Below are 26,581 nucleotides of genomic sequence, written 5' to 3' on the forward strand. Positions count from 1 at the left end.
TGGAGATTGCAGGTAGAAACTGTAGTCCAGCCCCCGGGGCCCAAGTCCCCCGAAGCCCCATTGGGGGCCCTCAAAAGGCTGAGTCTTTGTAGCCCCCCAAATGGAGCTGAGGCTGTGAGAAAAACCTCCCAGGAGATGAGAACCTAAGGACAGGAAGGGAGGCGGGGGCTGCTCTGTCCTCCCCAGTGCACAAAAAGCCCAAATCCATCAGGACTCAGGTCCTACACAGACACATCAGATGCAAGCTCTGCCTCTGGTGGTGCCCGAAGGTGTGGTCAGCAATAAGAAAGACCCCGCCGCCTTCAACCTTTGCGTACAATCTTTATTGAAGTTATACAAAAAGAATCCCCAAAAGTGAAAAAATACATTATATACAAAAGCATCGTCCTCGGAGAGAAGAAGGGTCCTCCCGCCTCCCTCTGGGTGGTTCATGCGGTGCTTTGTACAGTGGCAGCTTCCGCCTCAGCTGGCGTAGGGTTCTCAGCCTACACAAGACACAGACGGACAGCTGTGTGAGTGCCTAGTGGTGACTGCCTTCAGCCCCTCAATTTTCTGGACAGCAGGATGGAGAGTGGGCTCAGACACTGCCACAGCCCCTTCCCCTCTCTGCTGGACAGTCTTACAAGGACAAGGAAGGGATGAGGGCACCCCCCCACCCCCATCCCTACCCAGCAGACACCACCTCTGCTGTGGGCAGCCTGCTCACCTCTGCCTCCATGTTTTCTGCCGTCTCACTCTGGGGTGCGGCGGCGTCCCCGCCTCCGTCGCCACCGCCCCCCGCACCATTGACAGCTGGTTCCTGCTTGGGCTTCTTGGCCTCGGCTTCTTTCCGGGGACTCTCTTCTTCTGGTTTCCTCTAAGTACAAAAGTGTGAAAGTTTCAGTGCCCACAAACAACCAGGACACTCCCCCCCACCCCTCGCAGACCCACGCTGAGATGCTCTGTGCCCCAGAGGCCCCGCCTCGCTTGTGAAACTGACCTTTTTTCTGACCAAGTGGGATATGTCGGTCACACAGTTGGAGGAAGTTGTGGCAGCACCATCTGTGGATCTTCTGGCTGGGATCTGTCACAAACCAAAGACTGAGTTAGGCCTGAGTTAAGCCTAGGTTAGCCCATGGCTACCAGAGAGCCCGCCCCTGGACACTTACCCCTGAGGCCGAGGAGTTCCCACTGCTTGATGTGAAACCAGATGCAGCCTGAACCTAGAAAACAGGAGGGCCTTGATACTGAAACACCTGCTCAGCCCAAGAAACAGGGTGGGACACCCAGCGCCCAGGCAAGCATCCCAGGAGGAATCTCCAGCCTCGGTCATAGGCATGAGATCAATCCCCTCCCTACTCCCTACTCCCCCACCTCTCACAATGGGAGAAAGACAAGGTGACTGGGTCACTGATCAATAGGTCCTTCCCCGGGGCCTGGCCTAAGTGTCAGGCCCAGAAGCCAACTTTTATAGGAACTATCTGCTCTTATTTGATGACCCTCTTTGACATAGTGGCCATACTGCTCTGTAGACATCCTACTGTGCCCCGAGGAACACATGCAGGTCTGGGCCCTGAAGGCGGAGGTCAGTCAAGGAGGGGACACACATGCCATGAACCCCATGGAAGCTGGGAAGGCACGAGATTTGCTCCCCACTGGCCTACCAGAGTGGCCTTCAGAGCCAGCTCAGCGACATTTCCACTGCTCTGGGACTCCTTGGCATCTTCGATCTTCTCTTTAATCTCGGGGAGCAGCTCCTTCAACTCCTCAACCTCTTTCTCATCCTCAGCAGAGGGCGTCTCAGCTGCCTTTATCCTCTCGTTCAACATGGCTGCAAACACAGGTACCCTTTGCTGAGCTGACACTTTCCCCATACCCAGAGCAGAGGTCTGCTGGGGAGGGGGATGGGGCACTTACCCAGCCTTTTCTCAATGACATCTACAGACTTGGTAAACTGAGACACAGCCTCCCCATACTGGCTGTTGTAAGAATAGGCCAGGCCCAGCTGGTAATGGGTCTCGGCCAGCAGTCGGTCATGGGCCTCCAGGTAATTCTGCTGGAGGGCGAGGCAGGCCTGGAATTCCTCTATGGCCTGGCTATAATTTTCTATAGAACAAGGCAGAACAGGGAAACTGTCAGGTTATCACATACCAACGGAGGCAACAGCCATTCTAACTGCCTGGCACTGACCCAACCCCATGCCCCATCCCAGGCACATGAGGTGACTTCCCCTGGATCCTCAGGGCTGCCTGTCAAGCAGTATAGCCCCTGCTTCCCAGCTGAGAGCAGCAATTACAGTCAGCCTTCACTACATGATCCTTCTACTCAAAGCCGTGGAGCAGCTGCTTAGTTACCAGATTCCACGCTCACTTCCCCCAGCTTCAGGTGGGCTTGAGCCGCATTCAGCTGGGCTTCTTTCGTTTCCTGCCTGAAATGAGAGGAGTGGTGCAGTTAGCGAGTGTGGCGCTTGAGCTTTCTCTTCAGGGAAGAGGGAACTAAAGGGGGCTGGGCAGCTGTTTACCTCTTAAAGATGATCTTTGCCAAGTCTAGCATGTCCCAAGCAAGCTCTAGGTTTCCAATGTCCTCATCTTCATTTTCCTGAAGAGATGAAGAGGGTGTCAGGAGAGTAGTGCTCAAGTCCAGGGGGTCTGGTACAAAGGTCTGGCCCCGGCCCTTTGGTCTATACGTCTTCCACACTGTACGTACACGCACGCACTCACACACCCAAGAACTCACCTTGTTTTCCAGCTTGGAATCACTCCCATGCTCTTCACCTTCTCTCTCATTCTCCTTATCCTCCTCTTCAGAACCTTCAGTTTCTACAAGTGAAAATCCCTCCAGAATGAGAAGCCATCCACAGGCCATGCCCTGGGATTCCACCCAGCCAACTTGTCACTGTCAGCCAAGACCCCAGGTCCAAAGGTCACGGGCGCTTCAACTGCAGCCATTCAAACCACCTTAAGTGAATGCGTCAACAGTGGACGAGAGACTGGACACAAACCCGGGGGTAAACCTGGCTATAACTCAGGAGATACATGGCCTATTTAGGCTCTAAGGCTGAAGAACTATGGGATCAGCTCCTAGCCAGGAGCCTGAGGGGGAGAGAAGCTGATCAGATGCCTTGCCAATCTATACAGGCCCATCTGCAAAGAGCCTTCTCTGGGATGAATTTGTTTGGGCTGCTCTGAAGTTCAGGTAACTCATCCCCAAGTACCATCTGTCAGCTCTAGCCACCTAAAGGGCACATCAGCTAGAAGCCCAAGATGACCACCAGCTCAGAAAAGGCCTCTTGGAATGGACACTCAAGGGCTACATCTTCTATCCGATTAATGCCAGCTAACTTATCAGGGTCTCTTACATAGCCTCATCTCCTAAGGAGACCCAATTCTTCCCAACATGAGAGCAGAGTCTAAGGGGTCCCACCTTCTACTAAGTCCAGTTTCCTTTAAGGAAACACTGGATTTGGGGACTGCTCTTCAACATGTTTTCAGTTTTCATTATTCTAGCCTGGCCTGGGGTGTTCCATGCCTCTGCCAAGGCTCTGGAGCAGTCCTTGAAGGGTGACCACCAAGGATGACAAGGCTGGCCCCAGCTTGCAGCTCTGGAGACAGAGGGGCAGGCCCCAGGTTTCATTCTGTCCTTGTAGTGACCAGCTGTCTTTCTATCTTGAGGCTCTAAATACACATTTCTAAGGGTCAAGTATAAAGGCAAACAGACTGAGGGGAGTGAACCGTAATGATGAGCTGAGTGGGGAGGGTGGCCTCCTTCCTGGAGGCCTGAGAGCAGAGGCCCTGGCTCTTGTCTGGCTAGCAGCTGGCCTACACGAGCACAGAGCTCCCTCCCAATGGTTCTGTGAACTGGCATGGCAGTGCCCATGGCAGAGGGTGACTGAAAATCTCACATTCTTTGATAATTAAGACAGAACCACCTCTTCACTTGCTTCATTTGCAAATGTAGCTTTTATTCCTTAAAGGTGCAGTCGGCCAACATGGGTTAGACTGAACCACCTAGCATCTGCTCCAAAGGGGGTGGAAACTTGGGGTGGCTGGAGTCTTCTGGTCTTTTCTAGATCTGAGCCAGTCACAGTCGCCCTCTAGCGACAGAGATCACTACCATCAAAGGCCTTAACAGGAAATAGGCTGAAAAACCTATTGGCCAAGGTGCCCTTGAGAGGCGGCATGACATGAAAGCGGCCAGAGCTTTGGCTAGAAGTGTTGCCAACAAGCCGCCTCCTTCTCCAATCTTGGGAAGTCTGGCCCTTTCCTAGAGGCAGCTGGTGGAGCAGGGCCTCGGGTCAGTTAGACCTGGGTTCAAATCTGAATTTGGACACTTACTGACTGGGTGACCCGGAGTCACTGAAGCCCTCTGACTTTTCCCTCAACTGTAAAATGGGGATAATAATAGTTCCCAGTGCAGCGTGGTTATTATGAGGGTCAAATACTTGTAAAGCACTTTGCACAATGGTTGGCAAGTAATAAAATGCTTTCCTTCCTAAAAGAGGGTCACAGGAAACAAGAGGAATAAGAAACATGGAGAGGCAATGAAGTGGCCAACTCCCTCTGTTCCTCCTGCCCACTGATGTCTGCTACACCTCCACATTAAGCTTGGGTCGCCTGGAGAATCTCCCTCCATTCACATCTAAGGTAGCAAGGGCTGGGGGCTAGAGCTAGGGCCTAGGGTGGACAGGACTGATCTACTCATTGTTTATAGGAAAAAACAATGGGAACATACCCACGATTAATGACGATGTTAGGTGAACCATTAGACAGTAGAATCCTCAAATGACAACACACTTGAGAGACCATTCCAAAGGAATTAATTTGATCTACGTACACTGTTCGCTTTGTTCTTTTGCCAATTGTAAGGATTGTACAAAACAATTAAAAAACAAAAGTTACCAAGGCTCAAATTAAAGCAGGTGAGCAGCTAGAGCGGGGAAGCAGGTGGAGAGGAAAGAGCAGCAGCAGCAGCAGCAGCAGCAGCAAAGCTTGAGGGACAAAGCCCCTCTCCTGTTACAGGTCAGCAGCATCTGTCTGCGTATCATAGCTCACAATTTTAACTCCTTCCACAGAACAGAGCCCTCACTTTAAACAGCTAGCCTGCTTCTGTGCTCCCCATCTGTGGATTCTACTGTGCTGACCCTACTGCCTAAAATCGGATGTTAAGATAACGCTTATGAACAATAAATGTTTAAATAACCCGAGGCATGCAAGTGAACATCCATTCAGCATTCTCTGCCAGCCTTGGTTCCTGAGGCTACGCCTGCCCCTGCTTGGCCATCCCCCATCTCTATGGCAGTTAGTAAAAGCATTAGTTTGAGCCAGCCAAGGGAGACTTGTTGCCTCCCGATCCCGTTCCAGTGGGCTCAGAACCTTCTTCAGTTCCCACCCTGTTCCTGCTCCTACTCCAAAAGGCAGACAGAAAATCCTGAATGGAAGGCTGACTTTCCCCCACATTAGTGAGTCAGGTCCAGCACGTCATCCCCCCACGGCAGTAGGCCTGGCCTCCCTGTTACCTTCTCCCTCCTCCTCCTCCTCCTCCTCCTTCATCAGCTCATCTTTTTCTTCAGGGGGTGCTCCTAGAGCCACTTGGTCCCCAGGGCCATTCTCTGGCCCGTCTCCAGCTGCCTTGGAGTCTTCTGAGGTGCCTGTGGGCCCCTCCTGGGCAGGCCCCACCTCTGCTGGAGGCTCTGCCTCAGGAGCACTGTTCTCTTGTATGTCTGTTGGCTCCTGGGTAGCCTGGTCTTCTGCAGGGACCGACTCACCAGGGTCAGAGGGTGTGCTGCCTTGACCCTCGGCATGGGTGGCCGCCGGCTGCTCCTCGGGCTGCTCCTCGGGCTTCTCCTCGATTGGTACCTCTGCCTGGGCTTCCATGGGTGTTGCTGCCTCCTGGGCCTCAGCTGACCCCTCTGCTGGCTCCTCTTCAGCGGGGGCTGCTTCTTCCTCTCCCTTCATAGCCTCGGATGTTGCTGCTGGGGCTGCCTCCGCCACTGCCTCCTCTCCTCTTCCCGCTTCTGTTGCCTTTCCTTCCACCCTGATGGCAGCTCCCGGCTCTCCTGAGGCCAGGGCTGGCTGCTCTTCAGAAGCATCTCTGGGCTTTTCTTCTGTTTTTGCATCTACCTCGCCCTGCTTCTCCTCAACTACTGCTTCTGCTTTGGTCTCCTCCTCTTCCTCTGCTTTTCCATCTTGTGGGGGGCTGGCAGCCAGGGATCCTGACCCTGCTGGTGGCTCCTCTGAAGCAGCTCCTGCCTCAGGCTCCTGGGCTGTGCTTGGGGCCTTCTCAGGACTTCCAGGGGCAGCTTCCACCTGGGCCTCCTCCGCCTCTTCCATCTCAACATCGCCTCCTCCGCTCTCAGCCTCCACTGGACGTTCCTGGGCTTCCCCCTCAGCAGGAGTGGCCGCAGCTTCGGCCTTGCCTTTTTGTGCTGCCTCTTGCTCCTTCGTGGCATCAGAGGCCTGTTCTTTCAACACGCCCCTTGCTTCCTCTACATGGTGAAGGAACATGAAGCATAAACATTTCTTCCAGTTTAATGATAAAAAGCAAAATGGAAATGGAAATCTCAATCCCCCTTTAACCCTCGACCTGGCTACGACAGTGGAACTTGCCCCTGGAAAACTATGGCCAAATAAAGAGGAGCCGGGACTAGCCAGCAAAGCTGCTCCTTCCAAAAGGAGTTCCTCTTGCTAAGCTGCCAAGACCGCGTCGGCCAGATTTTAAGCACAGGCGCTGAATACAGGATGCCAAGCCGTTCCAGGCTCAAATGAGATAGAAAACTGAAAGAGTTTTGTGTTTAAATGCTACAGAAACACGGGGCATTCGTGTTATTGTTGTTCTTACACTGTTCTGGCCAAAAGCCAAACTCTTTCCGGCTCCCGCCTTGCCAGGGCACTCAGCCTTCAAGGAGAGTGAATTGGAAGAGACTTCCCTCTATCCCCAGCTGGTTCAGACATGGGGATCAGGGCAGGCTTCTGGACTGCAGCACCGCTCCAAAGAGAAGCCGCACAGGAGCCCAGCCTGGTGAGGAATTTAGTTACTTCCTCCAAAGCGGGAGTTAAGCTTATGTGGCCTGCCCCAAATGTCAGCGGTCAGCCATGAACGTCTGAGCATTCCCTGCATGTGTGGCAGCAGAGCCCCTTCAGGGAAGGCAAGAAAGCCAGCGTGGCGTCTCTACAAGGTGGGACATGCAGCACTACATACCCTCTGGGTTATCAGTACTCTCTACCATAGCCTGATCTTCTGCTCTCTCTCCATCTTCATCCACTGGGACTCCATCCAGGGCATTTCCTAACACACCATTCTCCATTCTAGGAGGAGAACAAACACAAAAAGCACCAAGATACCAGAGCTGGGCTCCTTCTTACTCCTGAGATCAGTACTAGCAATGCCCTGTGCTGAGCTCAGAATACAGCAGAGCAGAATGCCAAGTGTGGAGAGAGCAAGGGGTTAGTGATCACAGGGTGGGAAAAAGAGGGGGGAGGCAGAGAGGGGGTGCGAAAGCAAGTGCCAGTGCAAATGGATGGCAGCTGGGGACATTTTCAAGGTGGGTCAGCGGGCTCTGGGTACCCCAAGGCTGTGCCCATGAGTTGGGGCCTTACAAGACTTCAGAAAATAGCTATGACCCCTTCCCACTCTGGTCAATACTATGGATACTCCGTGTGTAGCAGGACCCCAGCTCAGAGTCACTGAACACTTCTGACCTGGGGCCCTCTTCTCTCCATCAATGCTATGGACCCTGCCTAGCCTCTCCCAGGGAGGTTCTGAAGTAGGGTAGAAATCCAAGCTCCTGTTACCATCAACATTACAACTAGGCAATTTTCCAGGGTTAAGCTGTTGACGCTCATGCAATGTGAAAAACCACCAGATTTCTAAGCTGCTCAGTCTAACCTACAAGAGGCAGCAGACATACCAGTCCACTTTGAAAGGAGGGTCTTTCCTATCCCAGCACCCCCCAGGGCAGCCCTGTCCCCAGCTCTTTAATCTCTTAGGGTCTTGATTTCATCCCCTAATGAAGGGTCCTTAACTTCCGTCAATCTAGCAGAGTGCTAAACAGAATTTCTCTTCCATTCCAGACTTGTTCTCAGCCCTTCATGAAAACACAGAAATCTTTATTTCTAGGTCTTGTCTACTTCTCCCATCCAGAACCAAAGCATCTGTACTACTGCTTGGCCTTAAGCACCAGCTCAAACACTTGGCAACAACCCTGGTAAGCCCACTATGTTCTCCTCCTAGCCCACAGGCCACCTTGGGAGAGGAAGGCCAAAGCTCCTACACCCTCCATGCATCCCAGGCACTGGGCCTTGGAAGACATACCTTGCTAACTCCAGAAGAGACTTCCCATAGTAAAAGAAGGCTTCTCCACACTCATTAGCTGTCTCTCCATACTTCTTACCCCTAGAAAGGACACACAGCAAAAAAAATTTAAAAAATAAGAGAAGCCATCTCCCTAACAAAACTACCCCCCCCCCCCGGGAGCTGTGCTGTGCTTTGCCCATGTCTTAAAGCACTCCACCTAAGGGGGATAATCTGGACAGGATGCCCCAGGCTGCAATGCAGTATGGGCCAGAGGATGAGCCAAAAAGCCAGGGCTGCCTCTTCAGGCCCAGGCCCCAAGTCTATGACTATGACTTCTCAGAGAGTCCCCTGCACCCTACACCCCTACAGTGGCTTCAAGGGACATCTCTGACCAAGCGCTATTTCACTAAGGACAGGTGGCATGGACAATAGCAAGGCAGTCCAGAGTCATATCAGAAAAGTTGGAAAACACAAAGATCAGAAGGGAGAAAGGACCAAAAAGTAACTTGACCTCAGAACCCCACAGAACAGGAACATGGGCTCGTGCTATAGAGCTGGCCAAACAACCTGGAGCTATTAGGATCAGCAAAGGCCAGGGGAGACTGTGGATTGGCTCGGACCAGGCCTGGGGGTGATGCTGTTTGCAGGACCTTGTCTGTGCCCTATAGTAAGGGGCACTTGGGACAGTTGTACGCTCCAGTCAAATGGCCCTATCCAGATGTTTTGGGCACTATACATAGTCTGAAGGCCTGGAGGCAGGGAAAGCCACCCAAGCCATCCAAGAGGAGAGTGAGGCCAGTGAAGGCTGAGCTCAAGAGATCTTCTGTCCTCAACCTTCAACTTGCACTTCACGACACAGGTGAAGTCCCACGGCAAACACCAATACTTACAAGAGACTAGCTGCTTCCTGGAATGCATTCACAGCTGCTGGGATGTCACCCATCACCAGATGTTTCTGCCCCAAGCCCAGCAGCTTCTTAGATTCACTATCCACATCCAGACTGGGGTGTGCCAGATGCGAGGAAGAGAAACAAAAGCCAGAATAGTTCAGGTCAGAACCAACACCCAGACCCCAAAGAACCACAGATTCCAGCTCATCACTTAAAATCCACAAAGCCAACCTTCGCCCCACCCCCAGGAGGAAAAACAAAAACAAAACACCACCGCCTCCCCTTCCATAGGGAACCCCCCGACTTCTGTCATTTCTCAAGGCACCCCCCATATGTCTCCCCTGTCCCTTCACCCTAAAAATTCCCCAGGCTGCTGATCCCTCCTCTGCGTCCTCAGTCCTGCCCATTCTTGTCCACTAGCTGGTCACATTGCTCAACTTTCAAGGTAATAGTTTCGTGAAACCCCTCCAAGTCTGGTCACTAGAACAACCAGCTTAGAAGCATAACCCTGCCCCCAAGCACCTCCACTTTAAGAGGTGGGACCCCATTTCCACTAAGAGTCTGCAGACTGGGCAGAGTGCTAGCACAGTCTCAGAATTCAGGCTGTCATGGGGGCAGCCAGAGGAAAGGTCGGTCCTTGAGCTAAGTCTCTGGTACTGTACGCCCCACCTTGGGGCAACAGCTGGGATGGAAGAAAGCTGAGCCAGGCTTCGGGCCTCTTCTGCCCCCAGCTACATGAATGACTGAAGGAAATGCTCAATTTTTTTCCTGAAGTCACCAAGTTGTATTAGGAGAACCCCAGGGCAAGAAGAAAGCAGCTGCCCAATCACCCCCAGATAATGAATGACTACACAGGGCCACGTTCCACTGGGACACTGACACATGGCTGACCACTCACACTCTCTCTCACCAACCATGAACCAGTCACAACCTGGAGCCTTCATTTACTTACCAAGTATTACAAACCTCACAGAGCTGCTGTGAGGGGTGCCAAGCACTTGTGGGGTGGGGAATGACCACTGGCCTCTGTGGCTAACATCGACTATGCCCTGTCTCCAGAGCAGAAATTGAACTCCCCCCTTTGGGGTTAGTGCACACCGTAGAGCTTTTTACTGAACCAGTGAAGGGGATTACATTTTTCTCAGTTCCTGGGGTCAAGTTCATCCAACACCATTACTATCCCTCAAGAGTGTTAAGGAAGGAAACTATTCCTAAGTCAGAGGAAGAAGGCTGACAGAGCTTAGACCTGCCCTGTTCCTCTCCTCAGTGAGACCAATCAGCCTGCCCCACCAGTGCTGGCACCTCCCTCCAGAAACCCCGCTCCAGCCACCCCCATGGCTTTCAAGCTGCTATAGTTCCAGGCCTGAAAGACCATTGCTCAAGCAGCTGCATTGAGGAGCTCAGAGGGAGAATGAAACTTGCACCAATGCTAACAGAAACCCCGTATCTGACCCCCAAACAAAGCTGCTCAACTCCAGTCAAAGGCACCTTTCCAAAGGGTTTTTCATTTCTTCTTTGGTTCCACCAAGATCTGCCCCTCCCAGGCCTTACCCACTGAATGGAACTAGGCCATGGCACTCATGCTTCCATCCGAGATGAACAGTTGTTGCTGCCTATGAACATCAGGGATGCTTACCTATTGGCTTTGTCTGCAGATGTGGATGGAGCAGGAGCCTCCTCTTCCCTTCTGGAGAGATTTAAGGATAGGTCAAATCAGACTGGGCAGTGGCTAATATGGTCAAGTAATATCCGCTCCCATGTACACTGACGACTTCAAATTTACAGAAAAAGGGGGGCGGGGGGCTGCCACCATGACATCTTCCCACCATTTACTGGTGAATCAACTCCTTCCCACCAGTAGAACTTGGGCTTCTCCCAAGGGTGCTGAGTGGACAAGCATCCAGAGAACTTCCCTTCCAACATAATGAAGATGTCAAGGGCCTTGACACTGAGGAATTCTATACAAGGATGGAGGCCCTCCTGGGCCAGGGAGGAGTCACTTAAACAAGTGCAGACAAGAAGGGGAGGGTTGGACCACCGAAGGACATCTAAGATAATCCTGTCTTCCAAAGAAGAGAGCTGGAACAGCTGCTAGGTTTGACTAGAGGCATGGAAAGCAGAGCCTCTCCTGGCTAAGATCCCACCATCCTCCCCCAACCACAATCCAGTCAATCCCAGCAAAGCTACAACAGACAGTATCAAATCTCTCTGTGGCACCACCCTAAAACAAGACACACCAGACATGACCTCCCTTCCGTCCACTCCACTCACTTAACATCTCTGGGGTCTCAGTTTTCTCAGCAGCAAAATGGGGAGAATGCATGCTATCTCACATGGTTGTGAGGAACGTGTCCCCACTTATAAAACGCTAACATGGCAAATAGGCAGTCCTGTAGGCCCAGCTTCTGGTGCCTGGTGGATTCCTAGACTTGTGCGGCAGCAGTCCTGCCCGGAGGAGGCAGGAGGGAATGCTAAATTTTGGATAAGACCAATCCCCTCAGGTACAGAAGGAATTAAGTAGCTCCCTCCCGGGGTCACAACTGCTCAGCCACAAAGACCCAACCAAACAAGCTGTGTCCATAGAAGCAGTGATCATGGAAAAGCAAGCTGCCTGGACTCAGCCAATGCAGGTGTTACCTACTTCCCAGGAAAAGAGACAGAAAACAGTTTACCAGGCTTGGTATTATAGCTTAGAACAGGATCAATAGAAACACTTTACCTCCCTTGAAGTGTTCCAGTCACATCAACAGTCTTCAAGAGCACAGGGATTTACCGCAGAGATACCCTTAGAGCCGTCACTACAACAAAGGCAGACACATAGGGTCCCACAGAAAAGCCATAAGCTCCTCTCCTCCACAGTAATAGGTTTGACTATAAGTAGGCACCCACTAATCATAGCATCTTATTCAATAAGGGATAGTCAAGCTTAGGTTTCAAATAATTTTAAGTGAATTCTTCTCTGTTGTCTCTATATGGCATTTCCAAACCTCTTCTAGAGCAAAGGGTACAGAGCTGGCTGAGAAACATCTAGAAAGGCAAGGACAGGCCATGCCACACCCACTTAATCCCCTGTTGGGTTGGATCACTCTACTGGATGAGGGGAAACTATGGCTATAGCTGACCTCTTGACAGACTTGGATTGGGCAATCTGACAAACCAAATGAATTCAGAACTGGATGGGTAGTCAGACTGAAGATGTCCGATGAAGTACCCCAGGGCTCTGTGAGCTATTTATCAAATTGGCAGATGACAAAGTTGGGAGGGACACGACACAGAAGGATCTAGACAGGATAGCATGGGGGCTCTATCTAGTAAAATAAAATTCAATAGGGCATGAAAAAAAGCAACTTCAAAAGTATAAATGAAGAAGGCATGAATTGTTCCAAAAGACCTAGAGAGTTTAATGGCTCAGCAAGTCAGCCAAAAACTAATGGGATCTTGGGCTGCATTAATAGCTTCCAAGGAGGTAGCAATCCCATGTTCCAGTTTTGTCTAGTCTGGCCTCCCTAACTTACTTGAATAAAGGTACTGAGAAGCTGGAAGGTCTCCAGAGGATGGAGACCAGGCCTTACATTCATATTCAGTGAGGATCAGTCCAAGGAAGTGGTCCTGTTTAGTATGGGGCCACACTGTCTCCAAGCATTGGAAAAACTGTCCCACAGACGAGGGCTTAGCCTTGTTCTGCTTGGCCTCAGAGAGCAGAACAAGGAGTAATGGGTGCCAGTTGCAGGACAAAAACCCTGACAATGAGAGCGACCAGAGGTGGAATGGCAGCCCTGCTGAGGTCTAGCCCGCCACTTGCTCAGTAGGTTTCAAGGGGGATTCTTCTCATCTATGGGGTGAACTCCTGAGGTCCCTGGCAGTAAATATTTACCAGCCACTCTAAAGTGCAATCTGCATCACTGACATTTATTTTCTCCATCACTTTCTCAGGACCAAACAAAACAAAATCAAGCCCTGATTTCAGAGGCATCAATGTTTATACTGGAAACTAGACGTGTAGGCTGGAAGCAGCTTGTTATCTCTTCATTGGGAGTGCTATAATGGACTAACAGATGACTTCTTTCTTCTTGGAACTTGGATCCACCTGCAAATTAGTTATTCATGCTCACCAATGTCCCATGAGCACCTCAAATTCCACGCGCTCAAAACAGAGCTCCTCCTTCCCCCAAACCCAGCCCTCCTTCATTTCTGTTTCTGTCAAGGGTATGTTCATCCTTCCAGTTGCCCCAAGTAAAGAAGAATCCAGGAATCTTTTTTTTTGGTGGGGCAATGTGACTTGCCCAGGGTCACACAGCCAGTTAAGTGTGAAGTGTCTGAGGGCGGATTTGAATTCAGGTCCTCCTGAATCCAGGGTCGGTGCTTTATCTACTGTGCCACCTAGCTGCCCCTCTTATTTCTTTATTCTTTTCTTCACTATGCCCACTTACTACTTGGGTAAAGCTTTCCACCTTCAGGTGGAAAAAAGCTAGTGACTCTCCTTCCCAAGTTCTGACCTTGTTCTTCCAACCATTTTTAGAGTTCTACTTGTGATAACTGAAGTATACATTTCCCTTTTCTGGGTTTTCCTCTTGGGATTCTCTAAACTCACAGTATTTCTTCACTGTAGTAGAGTCTTCTCCTTTGATTCATGTCTTCCACCTCAGTTCCAGGGGTGGCTAAGCCCCAGCCCTTCACATCTCTCACTTTTGCAGGCCCATTGGGGGGGGGGGGCCCACGCAGCACCTTCCTGGGCTACAGTTCCAGGTGGCATGGCAGGTGGAGGATCTTCTTATGAGACCTGGCTTGGGCCTTAATTCAGACTAGGGTTGCTTTGTCGTTCAATCATTTTCGGTTGTGTTTGACTCTTCATGATCCCATTTGGGATTTTCTTGGCAGAGACACTGGACAGTTTGGCATTTCCTTCTTCAACTCATTTTGCAGATGAGAAAAACTGAGGCAAACAGAGTGAAGTGATTTGCCCAGTGCCACACAACTAGTGTCTGAGGCCAAATCTGAACTTCCCCTGCCACAGGTCCTATGTGAAAGTATACACAGGTCCGGGCTTCTCAGTCACCCATCAGTGCACAGTATTGGTCTTATCCCTCGATGCAGCCACACAGAAGGCTGTACTCCCGGGTATACATACCAGGACCACAATATTTGCAGGTTCACTGGGGTTTCTACTCAATTTTTGTTTAATCTGGCAGTTTTTGCTTTTTTCCTGAGCTATTCTTCTGGGGAGCTGGGCCTGGCTGGAGCCTTTCACAAGGTTATCTAATTTTCAAGGTTACCAACTTCCTGCCTATCTCACTAAGAAGTTGCTTCTTCAGAACACTAACTAACCTGCACAATATTCAGGCTAAGCAAAGAGAATCTAGTAGTGAAGTCCAGCTAGGGATAGATATCACCATGGCCTCAATCTTGGACTACATCATCTCTGATGTCCCTTCCCAGTTCCAATTTCCTATACAGCGTTATCTCTAATTAGCCAAGGCAGCAGGGAACCAAAGCAGTTAATTAACTTGTTCAAGGTCACACAGCTAATTAACCAACACAGCTAATCAGTTTTAAGGTCTCCAAAGCACTTTATACATATTTAATCCACAGAGCTGGTGAACTAAGTGCCATTATTCCCATTGTACAGATGAGCAAACTATGGCTATGGCTGGACATCACACAGCTATTAAGTGCCTGGGGCCACTAGGGGGCGCCATAGCACACAGAGTGCAGGGCCTGTAGTCAGGAGGACATCTCCCTGTGTTCAAACCTGGCTTCAGACACTTACTAGCTGTGCGACCCTGGGGGCAAGTCACTTGACCCTTTTTGCCTCAGTTTCCTCATCTTTCAAATGAGCTGGAGAAGGAAATGGCAAACCACTCTAGTATCCAGTTGCCCAGAAAATTCCAAATGGGGTCATGAAAAGTCAGACACAACTGAAACAACATAAGTGCCTAAGGCAGGATTTAAACTAGAATAAAAAACTCAGAGTTCCTTCTATAGCAAACTCTAACAGTCCCTTTAGTCCCATAAATTAGTCTGTTCTGCTTGGTTTTAAAAATAAAAATGGGGGGGGGCAGCTAGGTGGCGCAGTAGATAGAGCACTGGCACTGGAGTCTGGCCTCAGACACTTAACACTTACTAGCTGTGTGACCCTGGGCAAGTCACTTAACCCCAACTGCCTCACTAAAAAAAATTTAAAAATTTAAAATTAAAATGGGAACAAGTCTCTCAACTCACCTCATATTAGGCAACAGCCAAGTACACCCAGATCATCGATTTCCTACCCAGATATTTGTCCCTAGTCCTGTCCTTTGTGCTCCAAAGGAAAAACAACTTTTCAAATGCTCATTATGGACCTCATCACCAGCAAGTTAAATTCAGAAACATTATTATATTGTTAATGGAGCTGTGAACTGATCAGACCAATATAGAAAGCAATTTAGAATTACACTAAGGAAGTGATTAGAATATTCATACCCTTTAACTCAAGAATGAAAGAAAAACCAATATCCCACATACACCAAAATATTCATATTGGCATTTTGGGCAGTAGCTAAGGGGACTGGCTAAACATTGTGGCAAATGAGGCCAATGAACCAGTGGCATGCTGTTACATGACATCCATGAAGACTTGGGGGCTAGGAACTTTCCTTTTTTTTTCTCCTTTCTTTGATTCACTCTCTGGGTAAGAGAGGAGCACATGGAGAAAGTGGATGTAAGGAAGCCCAGCACTGGACTAAAAGAGGGACCTCAAGGGTTGATTCCCTGGCTTATAGGACCTTGAAGCATTTAAGACATCTGACCAGTCACAAAACACTGACAGGCTCTATATCAAACTTGCCATATAGCTTCACTACTCCTCTCAAACTGTTGTCAAAGTTGACCAACGGTTTCATGGGCCTCATTTTCCAGACCCTTCCCCAGCACGCACGGTTCTATGGTATTCTACTCATTCGGTTTGTCCCCTTCATTGTCTGTCCTTCCCAACTAACCCTCTTCCTTATTTATGCCCCCCATACACATCACACATATACACTTCCTTAGAAATCATTTTGGAAACCTGGAGGGTCTTACGTGAGCTGATGATGAGTGAGATGAGCAGAACCAGAAGAACATTGTACACAGTATCATCAACATTGAGTGTTGATCTACTGTGATGGACTATATTCTTCTCACCAATGCAATGGTACAGAAGAGTTCCAGGGAACTCGTGATGGAAGAGGATCTCCAAATCCAAGAAAAAAAAGAAAGAACTGTGGAGTATAGATGCTGAATGAACCATACTATTTCTTTTGTTTTTGGTGCTGTTGGTTTTTTTTTCTATTTTGAGGTTTTTCATCAATGCTCTGATTTTTTCTCTTATAACAGGACTAATGCAGAAATAGGATTAATGTTATTATGTGTATATATATATATAACCTATATCAGATTACCTGCTGTCTAGGGGAGGGGGGAGGGAGAAAAATCTGAAATTGGAAAGCTTGTATAAACAGAAGTTGAGAACTATCTTTACAAATAACGGAATAAATAAAATACCTTATATGTTAAAAAAAAATCACTTTGGAAAGTTTCCTACTTCTCGATGAATGGCAGATAAGGAACAGGTCTACCAGCTACCAATGGGTCAACATCTAATACAAGTCTCTTCCTCCCCAAACCTGTCCCTGGCTGCTGCCCTCCTCCCTCCTCCTCCAGTCTCACCCTCCGGAAGGGCCCTGCCTTCAGGCAGGAGAGGTCTGGCCTCACCCTTCCCCACTCCCTCCTTATCTTATAGTACAAAACCCCCAAAGGCTCAAGTGGGGCCTTCCCCTCCCTGGCTGCCCTCTGCTGGACAGTTTAGCTGATTAATGTCCCTTCTCCAGAAATGGCTCCCAGAAGGGTACCCTGCACACATGGCCGGCTTAGGCCCCAGGCCTCCCTGGCCACTGATGCAGCCAGACCACAGTGAGGAGCACAGTGAGTTTGCATTCCACTAAGCTCCCCAAGATTTTTCTCTGACAAGGTGAGGTCAGACATACCTTCCACCTCTCCCTCCCAACCCACCACATTTGGACAATTACAAGGCACTACCAGGTATGGCCCCTTAAGCCAATCTTCCATCTTTTTTTATATGCATAAATCTGATGATATCCCCTTACTCTCCCATTAGCACTCTTGCCCCATTTAAAGCCCCTAGTTTATACCAAACATAACTTGCATTTACTTGTAGGGTTGGGGTTTTTTGACTGATTCTTTGGGAAGTAATCAGGATCAAGTGATTTGCCCAAGGTCACAACTAGGAAGTGCCTGAGGGCAGATTTGAACTCAGGTCCTCCAGGGTCAACGCTCCATCCACTAAGCCATTTTAGCTGCCACTTCGTGATTTGTTTTCTAATCATGCATCCTATTCCTCTCCTAGGCTTTGAGAGCTTCTCCAAGACACAAAAAAACCAATGACTTGCTAAGTTTTTCATTGCTCCAGCAGTGAAACACAGGGATCTGCTCGTGGCTCACATTAAAAAAAATTTTTTTTTTCAGGTTTTACAAGTGTAACTGGCTCCCAAAGTTTAAAAAACAAATCTGAGCTGATTCCATGTTTAAATTCTGAAAGACTGGGAGCAGACTTCTTGAGTATTTGCTAGGACAAGGCAGTGGGTCAGAATGTTGTCCAACCTTCTGATCTGAAAAGAGCACAAGTGGTTTCTCCCCCCATAAAGCATCCTCCAGATTTCTGCAGATGTCCTGCCACCATGGAGACTTCCCTGGGGCAAATGCTCAAGATCACACAGCCTTTTACTTTCCTCTTCAATCCCACCCCCCACACATAGCCGAGCACCTCCTCACCCTTTGCTGCAATGAGTTCCTGCTTCTGTCTGTCTCCACACCATACCCTAGTCTGGCCTCTTACTCAATGCTCTGTCCAATGGAGAATGGGGCAGCCGATCACCCTACAGACAGCCTCTCTCCTCTCTGGGTGTCCTTGCCCTGCTCCCCACTGGTTTTTCCTGCCTGTCAAACTGATTCTCAGTCTCCTCTGCTGGTCCTGGGCCCTTTTGTTCCTTTATTCTCTTGGTGATTTCATCAGCTCCCAGAACTCAAGTCATCTCTACACTTGGCAGCTAGCTGGCACAGCCTGAAGTCAGGAAGACCTGGGCAGGTTATTTCACCTGTCTCTGCCTCAGTTTCCTCATCTGTAAAATGAGGATAACAGCACCCACCTACCACCAAAGGTTGTAAGGCTCAGATGAGATCCTGGCACATGGCCCCAGAGAGATGTTTGTTGCCCTTCTTCCTCCACTGAAAACTCACCAGAACCGAATACCCCAATCACCAGTATCACACTACCTTAGCCGCAAGTCCCAACAGAGCTTTCACCTTTACCTCACATCTCCTAGTCCTCCCAGCAACCTCCAACCCCTCTGGCCCTCAGCTCTTTCCAGGCCATTCCCTCCTCTTTTTCCCATCTTCTCACTGATGACTCAGTTCAACTCCGCCTTGGTCTCTTCTGTCCAGTCCCTTGACCCCTTGATCTTGTCTTGCCCTTCAAGCTGCCATCTTTGAGTTATTCCTACCACCTGCTGCCTTCACCTCTCTTCACGTACAGCTAAAAGGATGCTAGAGAAAACCTGCTGGCTGGATCTGCTACCAATTTGTTATATCGTCTCAAGTGGGCCTTCACCAGGGCAAGAGGATGCTTTAACACCTCCCCAGTGGCCTCATGACCCTTTAGCTTTCTGCAAACCTCTTCTCCCCTCCTTCAAGCTCCTGTGGTTCCTCTTCCCCACTCTTACCTGAAGACTTGCCTCATATTTCACTACAAAAAAATGAAGCCAAGAGCTCCTCTCTCTTCTTTCCTCATCTCCCTTTCTGACTCGAAGAGATTAGCCCTTCACCAGGCCTCTACATACCCAGCACGCTACCCCCTTCCCTCCCCCATCATCCTTGTCTCCAATCTTCACTCCCTCCTTTTCTACTGCCTACAAACACACCTATATCTCTTCCATCCATCCCAGCTAGCTAGCCTCCTCATCCCCCCTCTGTGGCTAAACTCCACGAGAAAACCATCTCGAATCTGTGTCTCCACTGACTTCCCTCTTAATTTCTTCTTAAATCTCTGCAGTGTGGTTCAGGAACTCATCATTCACCTGAAACATGATTTTATGTTATCTATAAACTGGACAATGTACCGAGGAAAGGGGAACCAGGATGACGGTGCTGCCCTGGACAAATACTGGGGGGCAGCTAGGTGGTGCAGTGGATAAAGCACCAGCCCTGGATTCAGGAGGACCTGAATTCAAATCTGACATCAAATACTTGACACTTACTAGCTATGTGACCCTGGGCAAGTCATTTAACCCTTATTGCCTTGCCAAAAAAAAAAGCACAACTGGGGAGATTATTACCCAATCCTGATTTCTCCAATTCATTACAATAAGAGTCTAAGAGGCTTTATATAAAATTTCTATTTAAAAAATCCTTTGTTAAAACCTACGTAAATTATACCCACAACAGAATTTCCCTCAACTAGTGCAGTAAGATTGTTCAAAAAGGAAATGGTCTGACATGACATGTGCTTGATGGAGCCAGAATGGTTCTTTGTCCAATGCTTCTTTTTCTCAGTGTTCAATGACCATGTTGCTTGGTGATCTCTTCCAGATTTCCCCCAGGAATCCACTGGCCTAGAGTTCACTGTTCTCTTCACACCTGCCCTTCTCTAAGCTCCTGATACCTCCCCCATTTTCCAGGATCCCTCCCCCATATCACTGGCCCCAGGAACTTGAATTTCCTCCATCCCAGGAAGGACTAAGACCTACTGACTAGTTCCATACTTTCTTTTTTTTGGGTGGGGCAATGTGGGTTAAGTGACTTGCCCAAGGTCACACAGCTATTGTCAAGTATCTGAGGCCAGATTTGAACCCAGGTACTCCTGAATCAAGGGCTGGTGCTTTATCCACTGCACCACCTAGCTACCCCATAGTTCCATACTTTTCAAGGCTATCAACATCACTCAGTCATCTTTATGCCATCATTCCCACTTTGTCTTTGCTGACAAAAGATGAAGAAAACAAGAACTGGGTAGCGTGATTGTCTCTCTTGTCAATTATCATTACCCCATCCACCCCGAGCAAAGGTTCCATTTCTGTTGTGAGTCTCCTTTTTCTTCCAATATAACCAAAAAAGGCCTTTGTGTTCTTGGTTTCCTTTGCCAGCCTCGATTCATTCTGAGCTTTAGTATCCCTATTTTTATTTGTTTTGGTTTTTTTAGTGAGGCAATTGGGGTTAAGTGACTTGCCCAGGGTCACACAGCTAGTAAGTGTTAAGTGTCTGAGGCCGAATTTGAACTCAGGTCCTCCTGACTCCAGGGCCGGTGCTCTATCCACTGCGCCACCTAGCTGCCCTAGTATCCCTATTTTTAAAAGGCTGTAATACACTCATACATCTGTATCTTCAGACAAATCTCATTTTCCCTCCTTGTTGGAACAGATTCCCTCTGTCTTAAGAGAATTTTATTCCTGAGCATCTCACACTACTGGACCTCCTGGCTTGAGTGACTTTCTTCCCCTGAGGCATTTCCCTCCAGGATTCCCTTTTTTCTGAAAATCTGCTCTCCTAGAAGCTTGGGTCCCAGTTTCCCTGTCCTGTCATTTCCACCCCAGCAGCCAGTTCCCTGATTTTAAGATTCAGCTCCACAAAGTAATTTTCCCTTATTGATTCCTCCATATATTGAGGTTTTAAAGGATCTCTACACGGCCATGAAGTTCTTTCTGAGCTGCTCTACTTCAGACAAAAAAAAAACTCCAGAGAACTCAAGGCACCCACAATCCTCTGCCAGGCCTCTAGTTTTCCTTCTGCTCAGGAGGGTCTGTAGTCAAACTCCAAGGACAAAACCATTTCTTTTTCTCCCTCTTTTCACCTTAACCTCTCACCTCCCCCATCCCAAAAATTCCTAACCAATTTACATTTTTGAATACAATTACCCAACCCTCCCATTTCCCCCAATAAACAAAACATCTTTTTAGCATATAGCTCTTCCACACGCCAGTACATAGTCTGACTGTTAAGACTTTAAGCCCCTAGAAGGCAGGAACCCATTCTATTAACCCCAGAGTCAGAGGAAGCATTTACTTGACAAAAGGCTGGTCCCACCCCCTACTCACTACTCCAGGTTTCCTTCAGTGCAAAACTAAAGACGGGTAAATAAAATTTACTAAAACAATCTTATCTTCCGGGCTCAGCCAGCCCCTCCTAGCCACTCCCTCCTCCCCGGGCCCTTGGCCCTCCCCAAGTTGTATGTCCTCAGGGGCCCTTTTCCAAGAGTAGCCCCAGCCTAGAGCTAAGCAGGGAGGGCCCCCTCCACCCCAAGCAGCTAGTGATGGTTCCTCGGGTGCCCAGCACTCCGGGTTTGGGCCCCCAGCTGCGTCGGGGGTGGGGGTGTCCAATAATTGGGGCCCGATGAAGGACCCACCAGAGGTGCACGGGGAGGCAGCCTCCCCAGGGGGAGGGGGACTGTGTCACGGCCCTGGCCAGAGACAAGCATGCCAAAAGGGAGCTGTGTCCCGAGCTTCGGTGTCCTCAGGGGGCCCTGCGGCAGGCTCCCTTTAATTCCTACAGCACTGAGTCGGAACCTCGCACCGAACGCAGCCTGGACCAGAGGAAGCGGAAATATTAACTCCAACCAAGCTCACAAAGTGAGCGCCTGCCCCCAGGCTCTGTGAGGCTTCCTGATACACCCATTTCACAGAAGGGGACACTGAGGCACAAGGATCCAGTCCCAGATGTCTCTCCTCCACTTATAGTATAAAACTGCGATCAAAAGTCGCCCGTGCAGTTCAGACCCGGTCAGGTCCAGCACATCTTTGGAAAAGGGAAACTGAGGCCCGAAACCTGGGCACTCCGGGGCCATCTCCGCCCCCGATCGCGCACGCGCATAGTGCATTTCCCACCCCCACCTCCGCGGCTACCTCCAGCCGCCTGAGACAATGGGAGTTTTCCCGCTTCCCGGTAACCCCGCCCCCTCGGTGGCACGCGCCCGCGCAGGCGCTCTAAAGTGCCATGAAGGCCCTCCCCCTCGGCGGCACGCGCCCGCGCAGGCGCTGGGGAACCCCGCCCCCTCCGGGGCAGTCTCGCTCATGAGGGAAACCTTTCTTTTGGCGCCAAATTCCCGGGAGCGGAATGGGCAAGGGACTGAGGGGGCGCGCGTGCCCGTGCACGTGCCCCGCAACCCGCCCCCCCCTCGCCGGCCTCGCCGGGACTCAGGCGGGTAAGATGGAGAAACCGCCGCGGCGCCGGCAAGATGGCGGGCGACCAAGAGAAAAGCCCGAGAGGAAAAAGGAGGGGAGGGAAGGCCGCCTCCGCCCACCACCCCGGTCCCGGGCTCGGACCCGACGCAGACCCCGCCCCGCTCCCGCCCCTGGCCCGCTCACTTGTCGGCTGGGGCGAGCTCGGTGATCGCGGCGGGCTCGGTGGCCATCGTCTCTCGTAGGCGGGCGGGCGCAGAGGACAGAGGCGGGGAGGGGAAGAGAGGAGGGAAGGGGAGACAAGGGCCGGGACGTTGCACGGCTCCCGAAGCAGAAAATGGCAGATTGGAGAGCCCGCGTCGCTCGGGCCGCTTTATATAGCGCGGCCCAGGGCTCCGCCTACCCACTTCCGTTTGGTGTTTAAAGGGCCAGCGCCGGTCCCGCCCCCTCCAGGTCCCTCCCTCTCCACGGTCCCGCTATCTTTGGCATGGAGAGCCCTAGCCGAGCTCGCGGCTCCACTGGCGAGAAGTGTCCGATCAGCTTCTGCCGTCGGGCCCGCTGCCCTTGAGAAAGGACGTGTTTCCCTGGAAAAAAACCATAGTGCTCCAGGACTTCAACTCCCAAGAGGCTGCGCGCCCCGGGCGGGCTCCGGAAACAGGGGCCGCGAGGCTTGCTGGAAGTTGAAGTCTTCACTGCAGCCGCAGCCTACCCCAGACGTTCTATTTGGCCACCAGATTGGGGTAAAGAGGCTCCGAGGCTTGAGTCGCCTCCTGCTCTCGCTTCTTCGCCTATTCCAGCAGTCTCATTCCGGGTAAAGGTGTCGGCGCCGATCCTAGGAGGTGTGGCCAAGTCTACAGGGAAAGGAGGGGGAGGAGGAGCAGAGCAGCTCCGGCCTCAGCAACGGGTGACGCAAAAGGACGCCTTTTGCCTATTGGATGAGGTTGCTCCCGCGGCGCTCCATTCAAAGCGCTGCCCTCGCCCTAGCGGCCTAGCGCGGAGGCCTCCTCCTCACGTGGGCTCTTTGGTGCCGCCCCAAAGCGAGCCTCAGCCTATAGCGGCACAGGCTGCTGAACCCTCTAGTCCCTTTAACTCGGCCGCGCCTCCTTTCATTTATTCATTCATTCCTTCATTCGTTCTCTCTTCTTCCTCACCTGTTCCGAGCTGAAAGGTGGAGGAGGGTGTCGGGCTCGGGCTCCCAGACTGGTGTGACCCGGGCCCGGGCCCGGCACCGGGCCTCAGCTTACCTCTCCGCGGGAATGGGCACGAAGTGCCCAGAGCTGGGGAATCTCCCGACCCGAGTCCGAAAGCTCCGGAGCAGCTCTGTGACCCTCCCTTCCGCAGACTTGGGGGCTTCAGTGTTCGTTCAAGGGTGCCCCTTAAACATCGTAGCCCCCGGTTATCAGCTTCCCCGGCTCCCGTGGCCTGCCTCTGCCCCCCCCCACACACACACACACTCACACCTTCCCCTCCCTGCCATGAGCTTGGCCTGCGAACTTCCCCTGGGGACCATCCCCCCTTCCCAGTCTGCCGTCCCTCCGGCCCCGTGTCCTCATTGCACTGGACCTCCGGCCCCCGGCCCTCCCAATCCACCAGCCCTGCTTGGGGGTGGGGGGATCAAGACCATGACCATGACCTGCACCACTCGTTTGTCCTCCCTTCACCCTTGACTTCCTGGGTCCTGATCTCGCTGCTGTTCAAACCCCACTATCCTCAAGCCTGAGTCCCCCCATCCCACTGTAGGCCTTCTGCACTTGAACTTCCGACTCAGCCCCAAGGGCCCAAGTCTGAGCCCGCGGGCTGCTCCCAAACGCTGAGCCCAGCCCAAGGTGTTCCAAGCTCTTCCTCCTGGAGGCCCCAGCGGCCTCCCCTCCTCCGTCGGCAGAAAAGCTAACCCTCCTACCCTCCTTGGAAAATTGGGTTCCAATAAGAAATTGAGCTCCATCATCCCCTCCCTTTCTTTCTCCATCACCTCAAAATCTCTACACCCTCAGCCTTACCTCCTTCCCACTACCGACCAACCTACCTCTCCCTCCCCTTGGGCTTCTTCCACCACCACCCCCATTTATTCAGCCGGCATTCCTGAAAGTCTTACTACCCTGGCAGTTAGCTGCAACTAAGGGAGATGGGGGTTGGGGTGGGGGTGAGAACAAGGGCTCCTCATCCCTGGGGCGTTCTCTACTGGAAGACCAGAACCTGGGCTGTCTGTGTGGGAAGAGGATACGGGCCAGCTGGGTAAGGGGAGGGGAGACCTGGACCGTCCAGGTCCAGGAGCTGAGCCTGCAATGGAGTCCCAGCTTAAAAGAGACTTTTGGTCGCCCTGGTCATGCAGAATAGGAAAATGCTGGGGCAGCTAGGTGGCACCCCTGGAGTCAGGAGGACCTGAGTTAAAATTCGGCCTCAGAGACAGTTAACACTTACAAGCTGTGTGACCTTAGGCAAGTCACTTAATCCCAATTGCCTCACCAAAAAGAAAAAGAAAAAGAATATGCTGCACCCCCAGATTTAGACAAACCCAGCCAAAGAGGGCACTGCATCTGTTAACTGCTGCAGGATCTGAAGGCAATGATCTCCAAACAGTTTTGATCACACAACCCTGTCAACAGAAGACGTTTGCTTATACCTCCCTCTATATGCAGAAAAATCATTGGAAAAGAAATGAGAGCGCTAAGAAAAAAAATATGAGAAAAGGGAGTTATGGAAGAAAGAATTGGAATGGGAATTAACAGCTGCTTGGCAGAACATGTTTGAGATCACCTGTGCAACATTCTTTGAAAATTAGAATAAACTAAATAAAGTACACTGACAAGTTGTATACATGAACTATTATTCTGACAGCTATAGATAGTCTTCCCTGGAGTCCCATTCCTGCTCTCCTTGTTGTGTTGTCTTTCTGTTACAATGGAAGATTCTTCTGATTCTTCTTTCACAACATGACTAAGGCAGAAATATGTTTAATGTGATTGTACATTCATAACCTATATCCGATTACTTTCTGTCTTGGGGAAGGGGAAGGGAAGGGAGGGAGGGATAAAAATTTGGAACTAAAAATGTTATAAAAACAAATGTTGAAAACTATCTTTACATGTAACTGGAAAATAAGACACTATTAAGATTTAAAAAAAGAAAAGAATGGAAGCGCCTTGAGAATATCATCTATTTTGGTATCTCCAGCACTTAGCACAAGGCCTGGCCCACTGCAAGCCCTTAATAAATACTGTCCTTTATAAAAATTACACAGAAATAGATATTTAAAGAGTGAGAAAAAGATGAACTATTTTCTTTGCTAATGATACCAAAAAAACCCCCAATAAAACTTAATCCTCTCACTAAGTCCTGAGTCTCTGGGACCCAATAATAATGATTTCCCCCCCTCTTCTTTTATGGAGGCAATCAGGGTTAAGTGACTTACCCAGGGTCATACAGTTAGTAAGTATCTGAGGCCACATTTGAATTCATGTCCTGACTCCAGGGCTGGTATCCACTGGGCCACATTGCTACCCCAATAATGATGTTTAATGAGAGAAATATCACTCAATATGCTTCATTTAAAAAATTTGGCTAAATTGATTTGCTGATGTGATTCAAAATTTAGTACATGTGGATACTTGGTTTTTTTGGTTTTTTTTTTTTTTAGTGAGGCAATTGGGGTTAAGTGACTTGCCCAGGGTCACACAGCTAGTAAGTATTAAGTGTCTGAGGTCGGATTTGAACTCAGGTACTCCTGACTCCAGGGCCAGTACCCTATCCACTGTGCTACCTAGCTGCCCCTGGATACTTGGTTTTAGTGGCTGTCAGAGCTGGAAAAGGACCTTGGCTCCAAATTGGCACACTATGTTAAAGAAAGACAGGGCCTGGCTTTCTCACAAGGCTCATTTTTTTTTAACCCCACCTACCAATTATGTAAAGGTTTTTGTCAAAATTCAGATAATAGATTTCTTTTGTTGTTGTTTTGCAGGGCAATGAGGGTTAAGTGACTTGCCCAGGGTCACACAGCTAGTAAGTGTCAAGTGTCTGAGGCCAGATTTGAATTGCTGTAGTTGTACATATCATTGTCTTGGCTCTACTTTTTTCATTCTGCATCAGTTCAGGTAGATCTTTCCATACTTCTTGGTGTTCATTATATTCCTTATTTCTGTTTTTGTTTTTGTTTTGCAGGGCAATGAGGGCTAGGTGACTTGCCCAGGATCACACAGCTAATAAGTGTCAAGTGTCTAAGGTCAG

General features: G+C 50.2%; 1 protein-coding gene across 2 annotated transcripts; it reads right to left on the bottom strand.

The window, feature by feature from the left end:
* Window positions 1-306: 306 nt before the first annotated feature.
* On the bottom strand, window positions 307-25,329 carry LOC122756138 (nuclear autoantigenic sperm protein). Of its 2 annotated transcripts, XM_044005266.1 has the most exons (14): window positions 22,547-23,447; window positions 10,798-10,848; window positions 9,162-9,272; window positions 8,290-8,370; window positions 7,177-7,283; window positions 2,716-2,798; window positions 2,501-2,577; window positions 2,334-2,407; window positions 1,897-2,085; window positions 1,644-1,810; window positions 1,149-1,202; window positions 980-1,063; window positions 707-856; window positions 307-485 (listed from the first exon to the last, which is right to left on the bottom strand). In XM_044005266.1, the coding sequence occupies exons 1-14, from the start codon at window positions 22,591-22,593 to the stop codon at window positions 429-431; spliced, it is 1,332 nt and encodes a 443-aa protein (XP_043861201.1). In that variant the 5' UTR covers window positions 22,594-23,447; the 3' UTR covers window positions 307-428. The 2 variants fall into 2 exon arrangements, with proteins under 2 accessions (XP_043861201.1, XP_043861200.1); XM_044005265.1 differs by lacking the exons at window positions 307-485; window positions 707-856; window positions 980-1,063; ... (4 more) ...; window positions 2,501-2,577; window positions 2,716-2,798 and adding an exon at window positions 4,748-6,463 and having other exon boundaries at window positions 22,547-25,329.
* Between the last annotated feature and the right edge of the window lie 1,252 nt (window positions 25,330-26,581).

Source organism: Dromiciops gliroides, chromosome 4 (genome assembly GCF_019393635.1).
Source record: "Dromiciops gliroides isolate mDroGli1 chromosome 4, mDroGli1.pri, whole genome shotgun sequence".
In the NCBI taxonomy this organism is placed as follows: domain Eukaryota; kingdom Metazoa; phylum Chordata; class Mammalia; order Microbiotheria; family Microbiotheriidae; genus Dromiciops; species Dromiciops gliroides.